The 18,959-nt window shown below is 44.8% G+C and overlaps 1 protein-coding gene across 2 annotated transcripts in view; it reads left to right on the top strand.

Annotated features, from left to right (window-relative positions):
- The window catches only part of MYO15B (myosin XVB), a 961,787-nt gene extending 945,877 nt beyond the window's left edge, over nucleotides 1-15,910 (top strand). For both annotated transcript variants that reach the window (XM_086930750.1, XM_086930751.1), the window contains one exon: nucleotides 14,182-15,910. In XM_086930750.1, the coding sequence (XP_086786876.1) occupies nucleotides 14,182-14,247 (66 nt within the window). In that variant the 3' untranslated portion in view covers nucleotides 14,248-15,910. The remainder of the gene's footprint in view (nucleotides 1-14,181) is intronic.
- The last annotated feature ends 3,049 nt before the right edge of the window (nucleotides 15,911-18,959 follow it).

Here is an 18,959-nt window from a genome sequence, read left to right as displayed (position 1 = left end):
ACACACTTGGGAGAACATAGAGTTTCCTCGAGAGAGCATACATCAATTGTAGATACTACAATACCTCTTTCACTCAGTGGATCATCATCTGAGGAGTTGCTACATCTTAAACAAGAAACCTCACTATTGCTAGCAGGAACATTCCCATCTTTGTTAATGGTTCTTCTCTGCAGGTCCTGGCAAAATGCCCCATTATGCCACACTTGATACATTCCTTACCTATAGCAGGACAAAATGTGAACGAGGCTACATGGTTGGTACTTCCACACCTGAAACATATGACTGACTTGTCACCTCTATTTCCTTGATAGGAAATCTTGGTGAAGGTGGGTTTATTCGCAGCACAAACTTTATCAATACTTACATTACTCCTATCTCATTTGGCATTAACATCCTCAATAGTCTTCATCCATTTCTCGGATTGTTCAAAAGCTTTTGCAGTAACTATGGAATCATGCAGATTACGATTTCCCAGAACCCATAACTGCTCTTGGGGTTTCTTGCTTTTAACATTTACAATTATGTGGTCCCTAATCATTTCATCTACTATGATGCCAAAGTTACAAGAAACTACAAGGGTCCAAAGTGCAGTTAAAAAGTTGTCAAAAGCTTCAGAATCCCTTTGAGCTCTAGTATGAAATTGATACCTCTTTAATGCTATACTAGTAGTAGGCTTAAAGCGTGTTTCCATGCATACAAGTCCTTCCTCAAAGGTGGTGAGTTCACCAGGCACTACAGGTAAAGTTCTAAATACGTCTTGCCCCTCAGACCCTAAACAATGTAGTGGAATACTCTTTCTTTCATTGCCCTTCCTTTCCCCATCAACGGCTTTCATGTAGGTTAAAAATGATTCCTTTCATCTGGACCAAGGAATGGGAGGATCACCCTTGGATTTGAGAAATTTACCAGGCTGTTCAAATTGCATGGTAATACAGGCACTAATGAAAAATGTTGAAAGTAACACAGCACTATACTACCAGAAGAATGATTACAAAGAATTATGAGTATTTATGTACAACTGTGTAATTGAGTTGGGTAAATAAACATGGAAAGCTGTGCACATCAGTGTGACGTGCAGAAGAAATAAGAATCAATGCTTGGATTTGAAATGTGCTGTCGTGCACATCGACGCTGAAAAGTCAAAATGAAAAATGGCCAAGTGTATATTATATATATAAAAAAAATACCTTATAAATGTTTACATGCACAGCTGTGCGTGTCGGCAATGAGTAGATGAATGAAGAAACCAATAAGTCACGTATGCGCGGACGTGCGCATCAGCGGTGTGAAGAATAATCAAAAGATGTGAGCGCAGTCGTGGGCTTCCATGATAAGGGAGTTAAATCAAGATGGCCTCGGAGGTCACGTCGCGTGATGACACGATTGCGCCGGGGTCACGTTGCGCATACACAGAGATCAACGCGTTGGAGACTGCAGCAACCGCACTGATATCTCCACAGCAACAGCAATGCGTTCTTCCACAAGAGGATTCCTCTGCAACCAACTAAGGAAATAGTCACAGAGTCCAAGGTAACGCGTGCTAGGCAACAGCAGAGGAGTGTCGTCACAGAGTCACAGCACGTCCTAGACTACCATGACAACAATGAAGTCACGTGGGCAAAAATACAGTCCAGGTAACGGCAGGATCTCAAAAGATGCAGCAGACAAAAGTACTCAAATCAAAATCAGCTTTATACGATTTTATGTCGTAAAATCATAAAAGCACAGTATTAAAAAACATTTTTTAAAAAGTACCATTTCTCATAAGCAACAGTATGATTAAAAATACAACTGATTAAAAATCAGGGGTACATGTAAAAAAGTCCATATATATATACAAGGAAGTTACAAGAACACCAGATATTCTCGATAACTTCACATGGTGTGCAGGAACCTTACGTTCATAGGCCCTACTATAGTTCAACGCCAAGACACCGTAAGGTATTCGTATGCTTTTAAAAGTCTTTTTAACATTAAGAAGGAAGAGGGGGCCGCAATGATATTTTAATTTTCTAGCATTTGTATTCTTAAAAAAGCTATTTTAGGTTCCATCTTCTAAGAATGGGCAATAAAAAATATTTCTTCGGTACAACATAATATTTACAGAATAAAGTGCAGTGCATTGTGGTCAATCTAGAGATATCATCGCATGGGCATATAGGATGAGGTTCTGTCCAATCGTTGACATCAGGAAAAGTGACCATCCTAAGAAAGGACCCACTGCGAAAGCGGGCCAGTTGCATACGGGAGAAACTACTCTACGGATGTCAAGTAGGGTTGTATACCTGTGCAAGTGGGCATCAAATGATTTGCCATGACCGATTTCTTTTCCCTCTCGATGAGCCGTTGTTTATCTTCTAGGTGTTTCAAACAATGTATCTTAAGGGATTTTCTGGGAAAAGATTCCAAGCTGCTTGGATTATGGAAATATACCGGGTGGCCTATATTGTGTGTCATACTTTTTATGTAACTAATCCAGGGCAGGTTTGCCACCCCATCCAGCTTGAGACAATCTTCAATTACGTCCCTATTGAAGCCCATCTCTATCGACGCCCATACCTTGTGCCATAGAAGGAGGGGGATACTCTTTATGGAATCAGAAATATGTGCAAGACCAAGTTCCCTGTGACAACAATAAGTGGCGATAGAACTTGGAAGCACCAATAGGTAGCACATAAAAGCGTTTTCACAGCGTTGTATTTGGTCTACGCACTCGATACCCCATTTGCCAGCCCCGTATGTCCCTGTTGAGATACATTTAGATTAATAAATTGCCAGCAGCTCCGTGACGGTTCTTCCACCTAGTTTTTTTGAAAAGTTAGTAAAAGCTCCTATGGCTCTCGAGAGGGCCAGCTTTCTGCTGTCCATGGCTGCTTTCCATGAGCCCTTCCTGTCAAAGGTTATCCCTAGATAAGAGAATTTATACTTGCTCGCGATTTCTTTATTATCAATAAAGATATCACATGTCTTCCTCAATCTTGTTCCGCAGCTCATGGTAAATGTCTTAGCGACATTTACCTTTAAGCCCCGCTCGTCAAAATTAGAGACTAACCTTTGCAAGCCCAGCTGTGTCCGCGGCATTATCACAGCGTCATCTGCGTATAATAAGATAGAAACTGGGGTATCCCTGATGGTTGGATAATGATGGAACTCGCTCATGTACTGTCCCACGCTGTTTATATAGAGGGACAAAAGCAGTGGGGCAAGAATGCACCTCTGCCTCACCCCTCTTTTTATGGGGAACTTAGCTGAGAATTCTCCCTGTTCCCCATACCTTACCCTCGCACCTGCCCCCCTATATAATTTCTTTATGAACAGCAGCAAGGGAGGGTCCAACTCTAGATCTTTAAGAGTATCCCACAGCATGATGTGTTTGACACAATCAAAGGTGGAACTTAAATCCACAAAGGTGAGGAAAAGTTTGCCCTTTTTTAGCTTTTGTGTATTTGTCAATAATCAGGGACAAATTAAGCCCCTGTTCAATGGTGCCTAAACCTGGTCGAAAATCATATTGAAAGACTGATAAAACACCTGTATCTTCGGCCCATATCTCAAGCTTATTTAAAATGACCCTTCCCGCTATCTTCATAAAGGCATCCAATAAAGATATCGGGCGATAGCACTTAGGTTAATTTCTGTTCCCTTTCTTGAATATAGGTATCACTATGGCATCCGCCCAGGTCGGAAAAAAACGGTGTCGGATACAACTAATTAATACATTAGTTAAAAGAGGGGCCCATAACCCTACGTTAGATTTATAAGCATCCACTGGGATGCCATCCGGCCCTGGCACTTTCATTGATTGCCTTAGTGACTTCCTCAAGGGTGATCTTAATCTCATGGGAAAATGGTCCTTGATCAATATTATCGTTTGCTCTCATTACGACTGTCTCTATCATGTTATCATCTGTAGTCTCATCATATAGAGCCCCGAAAAAAAGTCTACCCACATGTCACCGGTAACAGCCATGTCTATAAAATGTGTCTCTCTATTGTTAAAAAAAGGGGCATTGACCGCTCTCCAGAAGCCAGTGTTATCTTTGTTTATACAGGCCAAAAGTACCCAAACCGGTTTAAAATCCTTTCCTGGGGAAGGAACCTCGTAGAAACTGCAGAAAAAATGGGTGGTGAATAACATAATAATATTATCCACATGGAGAGAACAATGGTCAAGTCCAAAAATAGGCAAATCCCAAAATAAATTGTACCGCTCCTGTGCCCTCTAAAGTAGCAGGTACGATGTAACTCGTCGCCTGTGTAGGATTCCTTAAAATTAGGCAGATGAGTCCAGTAGAAGGTAAAAAGTAGTTTAATGGACTGGGCACACTACTGCATCAGCTGAAGTCCAAGAAAGAATGACATGAGACAATTCCAAATGAAGTCATAACAAACGGTATGGCAGGTGCTGAGATTCAAAGTATACAGAATAATTAAAAGGGAAAGAGATAATTAAAAGGGAGAGCTGTAGTAATATAATATGCAATGTAACAAGCGAGTTCAGGGTTTTCAGGCTATGATACGGATGCTACAGCCTCTTTCCTGTAGACTGACTCTGAGGTTGCTGAGACTTATGGCCTCTTACATCCCACTTGTGACAGAGGTCCACTGGCATATGTTGCCCCTGCAGTGGGGCCTGAAGTTCCAGGGGGCGCATCAGGGAAATCTCTCTGACATGGTCCAGATCTTGGGCCAAACTGCAAGAGATCTGCAGTGGTGGTTAACAAACTGCAAATGGGTCAGCAGCAGACTACTCTCCCTTTCCCAACAAGATCTCAGTGGTGACAGATGCATTACTGCTGGGATTGGTCGACCACCTGGAAGAGGTGCAGATCAGAGGCCTCTGGTCTCTGGCAGGATTCAGACTGCACATCAACCTTCTGGAGCTCCAGGCAATATGGCTGGTATTAAAAGCCGTTCTACCTTCCATCAAAGGAAGGCTAGTACACGTGTTCACAGACTACACCACCACAATGTGGTACTGCAACAAACAGGGGATGTGGACACTTTGCCAAGAGGCCTTGCATCTCTGGAAATGGCTGGAATGTCCGTGCATATACCTGGTGGTTCAACACCTGGCAGACAAACTCAGCCGAAGATGCCTAGCGGATTATGAATGGCATCTCAAACCGGAGGTGGTGCAAGGTCTCTTTCTGGAGTGGAGCGAGCCTTGGTTAGAGCTTTTCACCACTGCCGAGAATGCACAATATGAGCAGTTTTGCGTACTGGAGTTTTCAAGATGACTCTCACAAAGGGAAACTTTTCATATTGAATGGAGTGCATGCTTCCTGTGCTCCTTTACACCCAAGCCACTCGTGCCCAGAGTTCTCAAGAAGATCAGCAAAGACCAGGCTCAAGTCATCCCTGTGGCTCCAAACTGAGCCTGGAGAGTTTGGTATCCCAAGCTGTTGAGCATGGCCATTGGTCCTCCGATCAGGCTGCCCCTTCGGGAGGATTTTGTTACAGCAGCAGCAGGGGAGGGTTCTCCACCCAAAACTGTCAACACTCTTGTGTGGAGATTGAACAGCGACAGTCTTGCCCCTACATTGACGACATGCTGTTGAAGGCAGGCTAAGAAATATTCAATCACCTCCAGACTATGGAGAACATCCTGCCTTTTTCAGGGTTCACTATCAATGTGCTGAAGTCACACCTGACTCCTTCCCTGATGTGCCCATCCTTCATCGAAGCCATTCTGGACCCGGTTTGGTTTTGTGACAAAAGTGCCCTAAGAATGGCGAAGTGTTCTATAGGTTTTAAACCAAGATCTAGTCTTAACAGCAGGGGAGGTATGTTCACTGGCAGGTTCATGATGGCTCTAATACATTTATTTTCGACAAGGGTTTGGTCTGTCAGATTTTCCAGCCCCCATAGCTCAGCCCCATATAGGGCAGCTCCTAGACCTTTTGTCATATGAAGTTCTAGGATAGGTGAAAGTGGTCAGTAGGGGGAAGCCCTAGCCCTTCGTACTATAGCACAATCTACATGCTGGAGGGTCAGAGGACTCTTTTCCAGCTGCGGAGTCCATACCAGCCTATAGCTGATGCGAACTTCCAAGTAATCAAAGGACTTGACCCGCTCCAATATTTGCGTGCCCAGCACGAGTTTGCCCTTGTTGGATTTATAGGGATTAAAAGACATATATTTAGTTTTGGAGCAGTTTATTTCTAAGCCCTTTTCTTTGCAGACCTTTGCAAATTTAAGGGGAGGCTAGTACAGATTCTTACGGACAACACCACTGCCATGTGGTACTGAAACAAGCGTGGCAGCCTGGGGTAATGGATCCTGTACATCTAGAAATTTCTGGACCACCAAGGAATTGTCCTGGTTGAGAAAAAAAGGGGTGTATTATATGGTGTGGTTGTGAGACCTCTCATGAGTAATACATTTTAAAACCATCTTAGAAATAGTCTGGCTTAGTTTGTCAAACCTTAGCTCAACCTTGGGTTGCTGTGTTTTTGAGCATTCAGGCTTCAACAAAGGAAAACGTGTAAAGCATTTAAATAGCATCAAAACAATTGGAGTGGAAAGAAACTGGACTCTCAAGAAATCCAACACTAATTTTTTTTAAAGAAAACTGTATTTTTATTAATTTATAGACACCAAAACAAAAGATCCACCCGAGGGTGCCAAAAATAGAGATTTTTAAAGAATCGATCAGTATTTTTCACTCAACTCTGAATAAGCACAGGCCAATTCAACAAATTTGACATTTAGAAAGTTTTTAACTAAAGTTACATCTAGGTTGAATACGGTTAAGTAAGAGTATTTTGGGCAACCCGCCCATGTGGGGAGCCAGGCAGGAGGACCACCATGGTCCAATGGAACAGTTCTCTCCGCAAGAAAAGCAGTCTCCCATCCAGAGTTAGTGGCCAGTTGCCATTATCTTCTGTGGAGTGGTCCTGATGCAAGGAATACAGGATGCCGAAGATGCTGTGCGGTCGACAGGGGACTTCCTGGGGCAACTCCTTGGTCCAGGTGGGGTGACTTTGGCCACAGGGGTTGATGACCCTGGAGGGGCTCTTTGATCCAGCTAAAGTCTAGTCGTCACTGGACTTCTGGTCTCCAGGAACAGCCAAACCAGCAGTTCCCTTCTTCTGGCGATAGCTCACCTTCTGTTTGACCAAACTGCACTCAACAACTATGATTTGCTGACTTGCATTCCTGAGGCGGAAGCCAGGAGTGTAACATCGCGTCCTTGCTCAGAATTGTATTTTTAAAATTGGGCTTTTAACTGTTACCTGAAAACTGTGCTAATGCGTGTAACTTTCAATGGGCTTCACCTACCTGTAGTTGCTTGCACTGTACCACCGCAGCCGAATAGGTGCTGTCAGGTGGGATTCTTTTGGAGGCGCCATCTTCGATGAGGAGTGGGTCGGCGGACTAGTTGCTCGCCACTCCCGCTTCCGGTGACTGAAATGGCCACACCCCACAGGACACGCAGCAGGCACGCCAAATCCGCCCCATGGTTAAATGAGGAACTTTGGGGAAAGAAAGCAGAATCTAAACATCTGGAAAGGTTGTGGAGAAGAAATTTCGCTGAGACAGAAAGGAACACTTATAGAAATGGCCTGAGAGAATATCATGCCCTAATTAGGAAGGCTCGCAAAGCCTACTATTGTAGGAGAATTGAGGGAGCTGACAATTCCATGAAGGAATTGTTTATGGTATATAAAGAAATGTCGGACCTGTCCAATACCGTGGCTCCCATGACCGGATCAGTAGATTTCTGTAATCAGGTGGCAGAGTTTTTCTCTAACAAAGTGGATAAGATCTACTCCTCCTTTCCGGAATTGGCCAGGGTAGGCTGTGGAAGTGATATAATCTCCACTAATCCAGATAGATATTGCCTCACGTCATTCTCAGTCCCCCCTCGGGAGGCCTTATGCCGGATTTCAGGCAGTATTAAATCAGGCTCCCCCAAAGACCCGGCATCTCCTAAAGTACTACAAGGCAGTCTGGAAATTCTAGAGCCCCATATCAGACACCTCTTAGAACTTTCTTTTGATTCGGGACAAGTGCCAAAAAATTGGAAGAAGGCAGTGGTCCTCCCCCTTAGAAAAAAAACAAACATCAGCATGGAACAGCTTGATAATCTACGCCCCATTTCACTCCTCCCGTATTTAGTGAAGATCGCGGAAAAGGCAGTTAATAAACAGCTATCTGCTTACATTGAGGCTAATAGCCTCCTCCATCCTACCCAGTCAGGGTTCCGTGCCCTCCACTCGACCGAGTCAGCACTATTAATATCTACTGAAACCCTGCGGAAATACGTGGACGAAGGTCAAACAGCAGCTCTGATCTTACTCGACCTCAGTGCTGCATTTGACACTGTGGCGCATCACACACTGCTACAATGTCTGAAAAAGGGAGGAGTGGTGGATAAAGCTTGGGACTGGCTAGAGTCATTTCTAACAGACCGCAGCTTCCAAGTGGCACAGGGACCCTTTCGTTCTAAAGAATTCAGCCTCAAACAGGGAGTACCTCAGGGATCCAGCCTTAGTCCCACACTCTTTAACATGTACGTTGCACCTGTAGCAGCTATTACGGACAGATTTGGGGTGGAAGTAGTGTCCTATGCAGACGACACGCAATTGGTTGTGTCACAGCCACAGGAACAATGTGCCGCCAACTTCATCATGTGCATGCAGGAACTTGCCACTTGGATGGCTGACAATTGCCTCACGCTGAACGGTAATAAGACGGATGTGCTGATTGTGGTTAGGACTCCCTCAGTATGGACCTCAATATGGTGGCCTGCTACGCTGGGTACCCTACCCACTCCCAGCAGTTCGGTGAAGAACCTGGGGATCTGGCTAGACAATAAAATCTCGTTCGAGCACCAGACCAAACAAGTGGCAGGCACCTGTTTTGGTATGCTGAAGGTCCTCAGGTAGACATTGGACGTCCTTCCTCTGCCTGCCAGGCAAACCATGGTCCACGCTCTAATAACATCTAGACTGGACTATGGAAATGTCCTGTACATGGGAGTCAATGGAAGGTGCATCCAGAGGCTGCAGCGAATACAAAATGCGGCTTGCACGCCTGATTCTTCCTAAAAGAGCCTCAGCTAAGAAGGCGCTCAGAACCTTGCACTGGCTGCCAATGAAAGAACCTGTGATTTTTAAGGCCCTGTGTGTAGGCCATCATATCCTACAGGGGAAGGGCCCCACGTACCTACACAACCTACTTAACCGATACCACCCTACCCGACAACTACGGTCAAGTGGGACCGGGCAAGTTTTCGTCCCCAAGTTCAATAGAGTGAGAATGGGAGGGCACTCCTTTAGAGTCATGACCGCCACTCATTGGAACAAACTACCTCAGAGGCTCCGTCTGGAGACATCAGATGCTGTCTTTCGGAAAGAGCTGAACACCATCCTGTTCCCCAAAGAGCACGGGCTCCCAGAATTTATGAGCGTTAGGAATCAGTCCGGTCAGGTCTATACAGCGCGGGGACACACTAGCTAGTGTAACCAGGTGCTTTACAAGCTTCATAAATAATCCCATGCTGACCTCTCGTACCACATGGATAACAGGTTGATGGATGAGGAGGGACGGTCCCGTAGAAATAATCTCTGGTTTGTTGGAATACCGGAGAGAGCAGAGGGGTCCACGGCAAAGCGCTATAAAGAGCGCTGGATCACAGAAATGCTGAACCCACCAGGACTATCCAAAATGTTAACGGTGGAGCGTGCACACCGGGCATTGGTGCCTGCGCCCCCTCCTGGAGCGCCTCCTACTGTCATCATTGCTCCCATTTTCAATTATAAATATAGGGACACAGTACAATATGCATGAAAAACTGAGGAAAACCAATGCGAGGCTGGCTCGATGCAACTAATTCCTGATTACATGCACAGATTACAAAAACAGCAGAAGTCCTTTGACACTTCAGCAGAAACTCAGAGCAGAGGGTGTACAGTACACTTTGCTGTTTCCAGCAAAACTGAAAGTACTCCGCAATGGACGCTCCCATTTCTTCACATGGGCGGAGGACGCATGGGAGCGGCTGGAGATGGGAGACAGAACCAGATGCGGAATGGGTACTCCATCTGTGGCAGCGAAAAGGCAACAGTGAAGATGGACGGGCAGAACTAATCCTGCAACACTGATGGAGTTGATTGCACCTACTCAGAGAGCACAGATTACGATGGATGAGGATGTCATGCTAGTGACAGACTTCCACTCCTTGTGTTGCAGAACTATTGCTGAATACTGGTGAGGTGGAGTATCAGGGTGGGAGGGTGGTAGGACATGAACTCTGCACAGGATGAAAACCATGGGTATATCACAGAGCAGGATGCTAGGAGGGTCAGAGGAACTTTGCTTCACAGTAAGACTAGATGAATGACACAAGCTACTAGAAGCTATCTGAGAATGGCTACTTCGAATATGCCGGGCCTAAACGAGCAAGCGCAACAGGCTGCTCACATACCTGAAAAGCGGTACAAAAGGGGGTGGTGATGGACGGAGCATCTGAACCAATCAAACACTCGCACTCAGTCAACAGATCTGGGTTTAATCCATCACCGTTCTTTAGCCCACTCTGCCACCCCAGTTCTGACATGGTCATGTGCAAATCAGTTTGACCCTGTGCGTCATGGGAACAATCCAGCCCGAACTTCCAAGCCATGCCTTCCCTGGACCGGAAACAAGCTTCCTAGGACCAGTTTCTGGCATTACAGCAGTCTTCAGCCAGGCTTGCTTGAATCCAGTGGCAAAGTGAGCAAGGGACTCACATCTGAGCATACCCTGCCAACTTATGGCGAACAAAGCGGTACAAAAGGGGGTGGTGATGGACGGAGCATCTGAACCAATCAAACACTCACACCCAGTCAACAGATCTGTGTTTAATCCATCACCGTTCTTTAGCCCACTCTGCCACCCCAGTTCAGACATGGCCATGTGCAAATCAGTCTGACATGGGCATACCCTTCCCACATAGGGTGAACAGCAAAACACACAAGATGATGGACGGAATGTTGCACGATGGCAAAACATTCACCCCCAGTCACAGACCTGAGTTTAATCCATCGTTATTTTGCTCACCAAGCCACCCCAGTTCAGACATGGCCATATGCAAATCAGTCTTGGCCCTGTGCTTCATGGGAACAGTCCAGACCGAACTGCGTAGGGCGGCCGACTGGGGGTGAATGTTTTGCCATTGTGCAACATTCCGTCCATCATCTTGTGTGTTTTTTGCAATACCGGCAATAGTTGCACAGAGATGGTATAAATCTGGTAGACTCCTTACGTGGGTCATGCGTCCTGAGGTGCCATACTTGCAGATCCTCTACGTCACAAATCCTGACAGTATGCAGGTTAACACGCAGATTGGCATTATTGAAGCATTGAGTCATTACCCTGCCAGTATTTATAAAAACTTGCAGGGAGAGAGGATAGGTGACATAGGGGAATACTGGCGGGGGTGCCCACTGCCTCGGGTCTCTGAGGAGCAATCTGTGCAATTAAACGTGGAGCTCACACAGGAAGAGCTGACTCAGGCACTTAAGGAAATACTGCACAATAAGATGCCAGGGCTCCACAGCGTACCTCTTTATTTTTTATAAAGATTTGCGCCCCTGGTCATGGCTAAGCTATTGGAAGTGTACTGCAAGGCTAACACTGCATCCCAACTCTCACCCACGATGAGGCCCAATGCAAATTGGATCCTATAGACCCCTTTCCATGATTAATGCAGATGGCTAAAATATTGGCTAAATTGTTGGAGAACAGGCTACGACCAATGATTAGCACATTGGTGCAGGAGGATCAGTGCGGTTTCATCCCTGAGAGGAGCACCTCCTATAATATTCACAGACTGATATACATACACACCCACACAGACCTCATTCCATAGCAGGTATATGGCCCTAGATATAGAAAAAACCTTTAACACAGTGACTATAGGTTTCAAAACGCTGCGGGCCTGGGCACGCTTTAGGGGGTGGGTGCGACTGTTATACACAATGCCAACAGCGAAGGTCAGGAGCACGGGCTCAGAGGCCTGGAATATGGAAGGGGGACCCAACAAGGATGCTCTCTGTTATCCTTGCTGTTTGCATTGTCACTGGAACCACTTGAGATACACCTGCAAAAGATACTGGCCAACTGGGCTATAGAGATCGGTATAGTGAAACACATGGTCTCGCTGTACGCAGACGATATGCTGGTCTACATGTGGGACTGTCATGTCTTGATGCTCCTACTAAAGAATGCATTAGAGCAGTTGGGCGAACGCCCCTACAGTCTCTCTCACCAATATAGGGCTACGATGGAAAACACAGCATTTGAATATTAGGCCATAATTGTGACGCATTAGGGGGGGAAGGAAGTATGCACTTAAATGGACAGGATCGTAAAGGGGATGAAAAAATCCATAGCTTTTGGGAATATTCTACCACTATCACTGGTCAGACAAGTGGCTCTGGCACAGATGATTTTGACGCAGCAGTGCCTATACTATCTCCAGAACGCACTGTGTGAGATCCCCAAAGACACTTTCTGAAGACTGGACTCCCATGTTGGTAATGTTATTTTGGGCTGGTAGATGCAGCAGAGTAGCACTGACAACCTTAAATCTGGTCAAGGAAGAGGGGGGCCTTGGCCTTCCTAACCTAGAATGATAGTACTACACAACACTATTACAGCATGTCATTAGTTGGTGTACCCAGATAGACTATTTGGAGTAACAGCTGTTTGATGCACTACAAACGGTATTGATGATGGGGAAAAAAAAGCACCCTCAGACCTCCCGTACGTGATGAGGCACATGGCAAAGATGTGGGCAGAAGTGACGCACTGAGTGCTCAGGTACTGTCCCTTTTCTAGGGCAGTGGAACTAAAATGGCTTCTGCCTTTCCAGAAGATAGCAATGGACATGACTATGGTTCATTGGCATGCAGGGGGCTGTACGACAATTGGGGACTAGTTCCCAGAAGAACAGCTTGGGACATTTGCTGAGGCTCCAGACCAGTTTGGAATGGAACCGGGACTATTCTTACAATATGCAAGGATGACCAAGGTGATGAGTGAGATCTGCCCCGGATTCCCTGCCACCACCCAATTTCTGTGACCTTAATAATATTTTTTGGAATCCGGTACGGTCATCCATGGGGTGTCCAAATTATACAGGGCATTAAAAGCAGAGAGACTGAAGCTGGAACTGCCAGCCTGCAAACAATGGGACAGAGCTAACACCATGCCCCTAGCAGACGCAGAGTGAGACAGGCATGTGCACATGTCAAAACGACCTCTAGAATCCAGCTAACACATTTTCACTTTGTGCACCAAACATGCTATACACCACTGCAACTGGCCAGAATCTACCCGACCCGAATCTCGGACTGCCCCAGATGCAGCCAGGAACGTGCTCATTTATTACATATGAAGTGGATGGTTACAGGGCTACTGGGCAGATGTGGATACAAACTTACGCAGGATCACTGGACTGTCCATCGATCTGTCCCTCAGCCCCCCCGCCTCCCTACTGGGCATACTGTTGTCCAGGGGGAAGAGACTATATATAGCAAAGAGTTTGCATTGTTGGGCCTGGCTAAAAGGCGAACAGCAATCAGATGGCTGAGGGAGACAGGCCCAGATATTGAACCCTGGGAGAGAGACCTGATGGAATAGGCTGTAACAGAGGAAATACGGATGAAAATGGTCAGCATAGATGAGTATTTGGCTGATGACTTTGAGGACTGGTCATCAATGACCAGAGATTTGATGGTGGGAAGGGGTGGACTGAGGAGGCTAGTGAAGGCCCACAAGTAGCAACTTTGCATTGGATATGAGTCATGGAGGTCCTTGAATAAGTCATGAATGATGCATGTTGCAATATGTTTTTGCTTCGGTTATATGTCAAAAGCATAAATAAAAATATTAACATTTTATAAAAAACCTTAGTGAGAGCTTAACAATGTTTATCCCTCCCAGCCCTGCGCATGGTTTCATACACGCCTGCGCTCCTAAGTCTGTGGGATTGTCTCTGCACTCCTGCACTTCCAGCTTTGTTTGAGCCTTAGTATACACATTCAGTCCCATGATAATACTTCAAGGTTATTTTTTGTTGGCAATGGCCCTACTAAAGTAAGGGAGTTTATGCGCAGAAGGTTAAGTATCAAACATTGAAAGTAAAGACAGTCTGATGACTAGTTTGTCTTTGTCCCTTCTTTACAGGCTAAAGAAGTTTATCACACCATTGCCATCATCATGGAAGACCTGGACAGCTCTTCGCTTCCATAAGAACATGTTATCATCAGCTGCCGATACTGGAAAAGAAGGACAAGAACCAGCAATAGAAATGCGTCCTCTTTATGGTCTACCAGAGACCACAGAATCAACGTGCACACCCTTTTCATCGTGATAGCACGGAGCCAGGTGCACTTGTGACTATAGAGACTGTAGGCTGAACATTACTCATTTCCATATCATATTTATCCGTGATATTCCTGGTCTTTGACACATGATTTAGACTGACTTGCATGCTCGGGCCACCACTGACTTAACTTAGAATTGATACCCCAGGTGCATCAAGTGCAAGCTGACAAATGCTCACAATCACACCATGCCAAACAGACACCTACCGGTGACATCGTGCCACCACTTACAGCTGACGCCCATTAGGGTCTCACCGGAGATTAACTGGTGCCCATTAGTTCACTCCAACACCACTCCAGTGACATCACTCAAGATTGACTCCCAGCTCTGACAGCTTTTATAGCTTATGTTCTTCCGTAATGTCACCTCCAGACCAACATTTACCAGGGACTTCACTACATGGTGAAGTGCGCCACTTAGGTTACTCCAGGCTTCCGCCCATTAGTGATATCACTATAGATTAACAGCCACCAGTAAAAGAAAGTAATGCAGATGTCTAACTAGTGGTATCATAGGACTAATACACGAGCAGACAAATGAATATGTACTTCACTTAAAAAGTTTAAAGGAAAAATCGATGCACTGTGGCAAGTACTTTATATAATGTAAAATAAAAGTGTAAATTATATTTAATTTTAAATATATAAATAATAGTAAGGAAATGTAAGGGGCTACACTTATGAATAATGCACTCTTCTGTCGAATGGCACAAGCAGAACAGCCTGTGTGGCACTGTCTCCGTGTCCCCTCCTTATCACATCCCCTCTAATGACAATGAATCAGTAAACAGAGGTTTTGCAACACACTATCAAGCAGAGACCAAAATAGCTGCGAGAATATGGTCTTCACTAATAAGTCCAATCAAATGGGGACAGTGAAACATACGCCCGGAACCTATATACATAAGACAGAAATACCTTTCCTACATCAAGTCATTTTCCAGGCAATACATAATTTGGCAAAGAATCACACTACAAAAAAATGAGTCCGGCTAAGTATAAATGACCTACTTCACCCAACATTGCTATCAGAACTATGCTGTTGAATGGCGGGTCTGCACAAATCCCTTTGATCAGCAACTCCTTTACAGTATTCTTAGACCTACTACTGAGTGAACTGTGACTGGCCAATTGCAACCATTTTTTAACTAGTGGACACACAACATAGAGACTGAAGGTCACTGATCAGAATGATTGCCAGACACCTTTTTTAATACGTTTGTGGGGAGTTTCAGATTTAGTCATATCCATTACCAGGGCCAAGAAAAATGAGTGCAAAGAAATACCCAGATACTACCCAGGCACTAAGCGATTAATCATGCCATTCAAATAACTGCATGTTAGAAGCCTCTTTATGACTGAAGTGTCCAGATAGTCTGTACTTTTAATTTGGTTTTATAGAATTTTGTAAATCTAAATAATTGTAATTCATATTGCAAATTAAGTAAAATAATAAAAATGATATGCAAACATGGCAACTGATAAGTTACTTTGGTATAAACGTTTCATTAAACTTCATTTTAATTGCATGTAGTGTTACTATTCCTAAAATAAGAATGATATCCTAGATGCAATTCTAATAATATACATGAACTAGTTTTTGTTTATGTAGATCATGCCTTGCTTTACAGTAGCCTTGTAAATAATAGATTATGCAAATCATTGGGGCTTACTTCATTGACTATACGAGGAAGAAAGATTGAGTGAGACCTGATGGGCCTGAAGCCCCATGAAACACATGAACTACAACACATGACACTTAACTCGGTATGCGAAGATACTGGTACAATACAACATTTTATGCGGATCACAGAGTAGATCTATTCATACTGGTAAGTTAAAGCTAACTCCTAATCTTAAATGCCTGTGTACTTTGGACACAACACCGGACGCTTAGATTTTTCAATATAAACACTGAACAAAACATTACTAGACTCCTAACATTTAATATAGCAACACATAGAAAGACATAGTACTAGGTGCTAGAAGTAGAACAGAAAGGACACTTATTCTGATAGATCCCTCATCACGAAGTATCTTCAGGCAGCAGATTGGATCCGGGCCAGTTTCCTAGCCATCATGTCTCTGGCACTAGATGACGCCACTGTGGCATTATGTGTTGTATAATCAGGATTGCCATCTAACCCTGTGGGAGCTTGGGCTATTATGTCTACTTGAACAGGAATATTCCCCTAGGGATCAATCAAAAACATTGGATTATAATACCACTATTCTAGTCAGCATTAGTATGCATAGACTTTTTGCTTATTTTTTCTTCTGATAGTGCAACAAAGATTTTCCACTGGATGGAAAATGGTATAAACAGGACAATCATGTGATGTGGTACTAGTCATTCGAGAAGTCATCATCGAGGGTGATGCATCTAGTTAATAAAGGTAGCCCCGGTGCTTGTGAGGTTTCCCCTTTTCCCGAGCTACTGATACCAGAATGCAGACACTAGTCAAACGTGTAATTGATTTACCTCCCTTTTCCAATAGATGTTTTCCAAAATGATTTCCTCTTAAATCTTTGGCCTTCAAACCCTGTCCAGAGTGTAGACAGCAATGGTCCGTGTTTACCCATGTTCCTCATGGATGTGGTGTCTAAAAGTCGAGTGTCGGACTTCATGCCTCAGTTCTTGTAGCCTGTGCGCTGTTCTGAACCCGGAGGTGATCAGGCAATTGTGGTAGGAATCTCAGATTATTTCGCCAGGCGACCAACAACTCAGTTTTTATGCTAATCAATTCAATTAATTAAGTCTTTATTGCGATTGTTCATCATCAAAGACAATAGTATCTAAAATTAATATAAACATTCCAACACTTAAAATACACCATAGTACTAGAAAAGATACACCTTAGTTCTGTACATATCATCATAAATTAATAAATAAATATAAATACAAGTATATTTTAAAAACAGTTCCTTAAAAAGAGATTAAATTAGTGAACCAGCATACAGATTTAATTCAACAACAATTGTTTTACAAGGGGACGTGTCATCTTCCAAGCTCAACTCATCCCCCTAAGATAGATCCCATCTTACATTGTGTACTACTACTGACCCCCCCCCTTTGTTGCATATGGCCCACGCCCAACTTAGAAATGTTGACACTCCAGTCACAACTAGATTGGTAGTGTCCGATTTAAGAATTCTCCTGGCAACCATCGCCGATCTTGTGTTCATGAGCAGGCACACTGGTTTAACCCGTTCGATGCTGATAACGGAACCACTCCGTCAGCAGTTGCGGTTGGGCTGTGCTGATGACGGAGCGGTTCCGTCATGGCCCTGCCGCCGCACCTGCGCGGCGCTGATTTCGCGCCTGCGCGGCGCGTTCTATTGAGCGGGCGGGGCCATGACGGAACCGCTCCGTCACAAGCACAGCCCAACCGCGGCTGGTGACGGAGCGGTTCTATCACCAGCATGCGGCCGCCGTGCGGCCGCTTAGCGCTGCGGCGGAATAGCCGCCGCAGCGATGTGGTTAAGCCAGGTTATCCTAGGCAGCTGGTAAGCTGGGCATACAAATAGGAAGTGATCTAGGTTCTCACTATGGTCTTGACCGAAAAGGCACTTGTCGCTACCAACAGGGTTCCATTTGCTTGTAAAACAGCGTAGCGGCAGGGTGCCTATTCTGAACAGGTGGTGAAGCTTACTATCACGCGGCTTAGTGATAAGATCCCAAAGTTCTTCCATATTGGCTTCATCCTTAATGAAGTTTAACCTGGATAGCAACCAGGTTAGGGGGCATCCCTATTTACTGTAATGCCCTCCACAATTTCATCCGTGGAACGAGATCAAAAGCGGATTTCAAATCCACAAATGCCGCAAAAAGCATACCCCCTCCTAAAACCACCTCCTTCCAATAGATTAAAACAAACCTAAAGGCCTGGTCTAGAGTACTTGTGTGTGACCGGAACCCAGCCTGAAGAGGGGTAAGAATATTCGTTTCAGTCATCCAGCCTTGAATCCTACTGAGAACTAGTCTGGCTACAATCTTCTGAACAGCGTCAATAAGACCGATGGGTCTATAGTACGCTGGTTCAGAACGATCCCCCTTCTTATAGATTGATAAGATCTCTGCACCAGACCAGGATTCCGGGAGTGAAGCGCCACTTACTATAAAGTCCGCTAGGATCTTTATGTATGGAACCCATAGATCTTTATCTTGTCTAAATAAATCTGCAGGGATGCAGTCTGGCACCGGAGCCCAACCAATCGCTGACTCAACCTCGCTACAAGTAAAATTCAAAGGTTCGTGGTGCAAGATGGGCTGGATAATCTCCTCACTACTAGGTAGTGATTTAAACTGTGTTTCAAAATACTTCAGTTGAGGGCAGCCTCGGACCATTTCCTAATTGGTTGGAGGTCTAATTAGGGCATGCCCCATAACGCGTCCACAGCTTCACCTAGCCTACCGTCTTCAACATCCAGGGGCCCTAAGCTACAGTTAAATTTGGAATTTAAAAACATTTATAGAGCGCTCGTATACTAAAGCAGTTTCTTGGCGCTGGGAGCTACAGTGGTAAAAACAAACAAACGGGGGACGCGGCTAACCAGTAAATGCTTGCTGGAACAAGA

This window comes from Lissotriton vulgaris, chromosome 7, assembly GCF_964263255.1.
Source record: "Lissotriton vulgaris chromosome 7, aLisVul1.2, whole genome shotgun sequence".
Classification (NCBI taxonomy): Eukaryota; Metazoa; Chordata; class Amphibia; order Caudata; family Salamandridae; genus Lissotriton; species Lissotriton vulgaris.
Note: the sequence above shows the minus strand (reverse complement) of the source record. Positions and strands in the feature narration are given on the sequence as shown.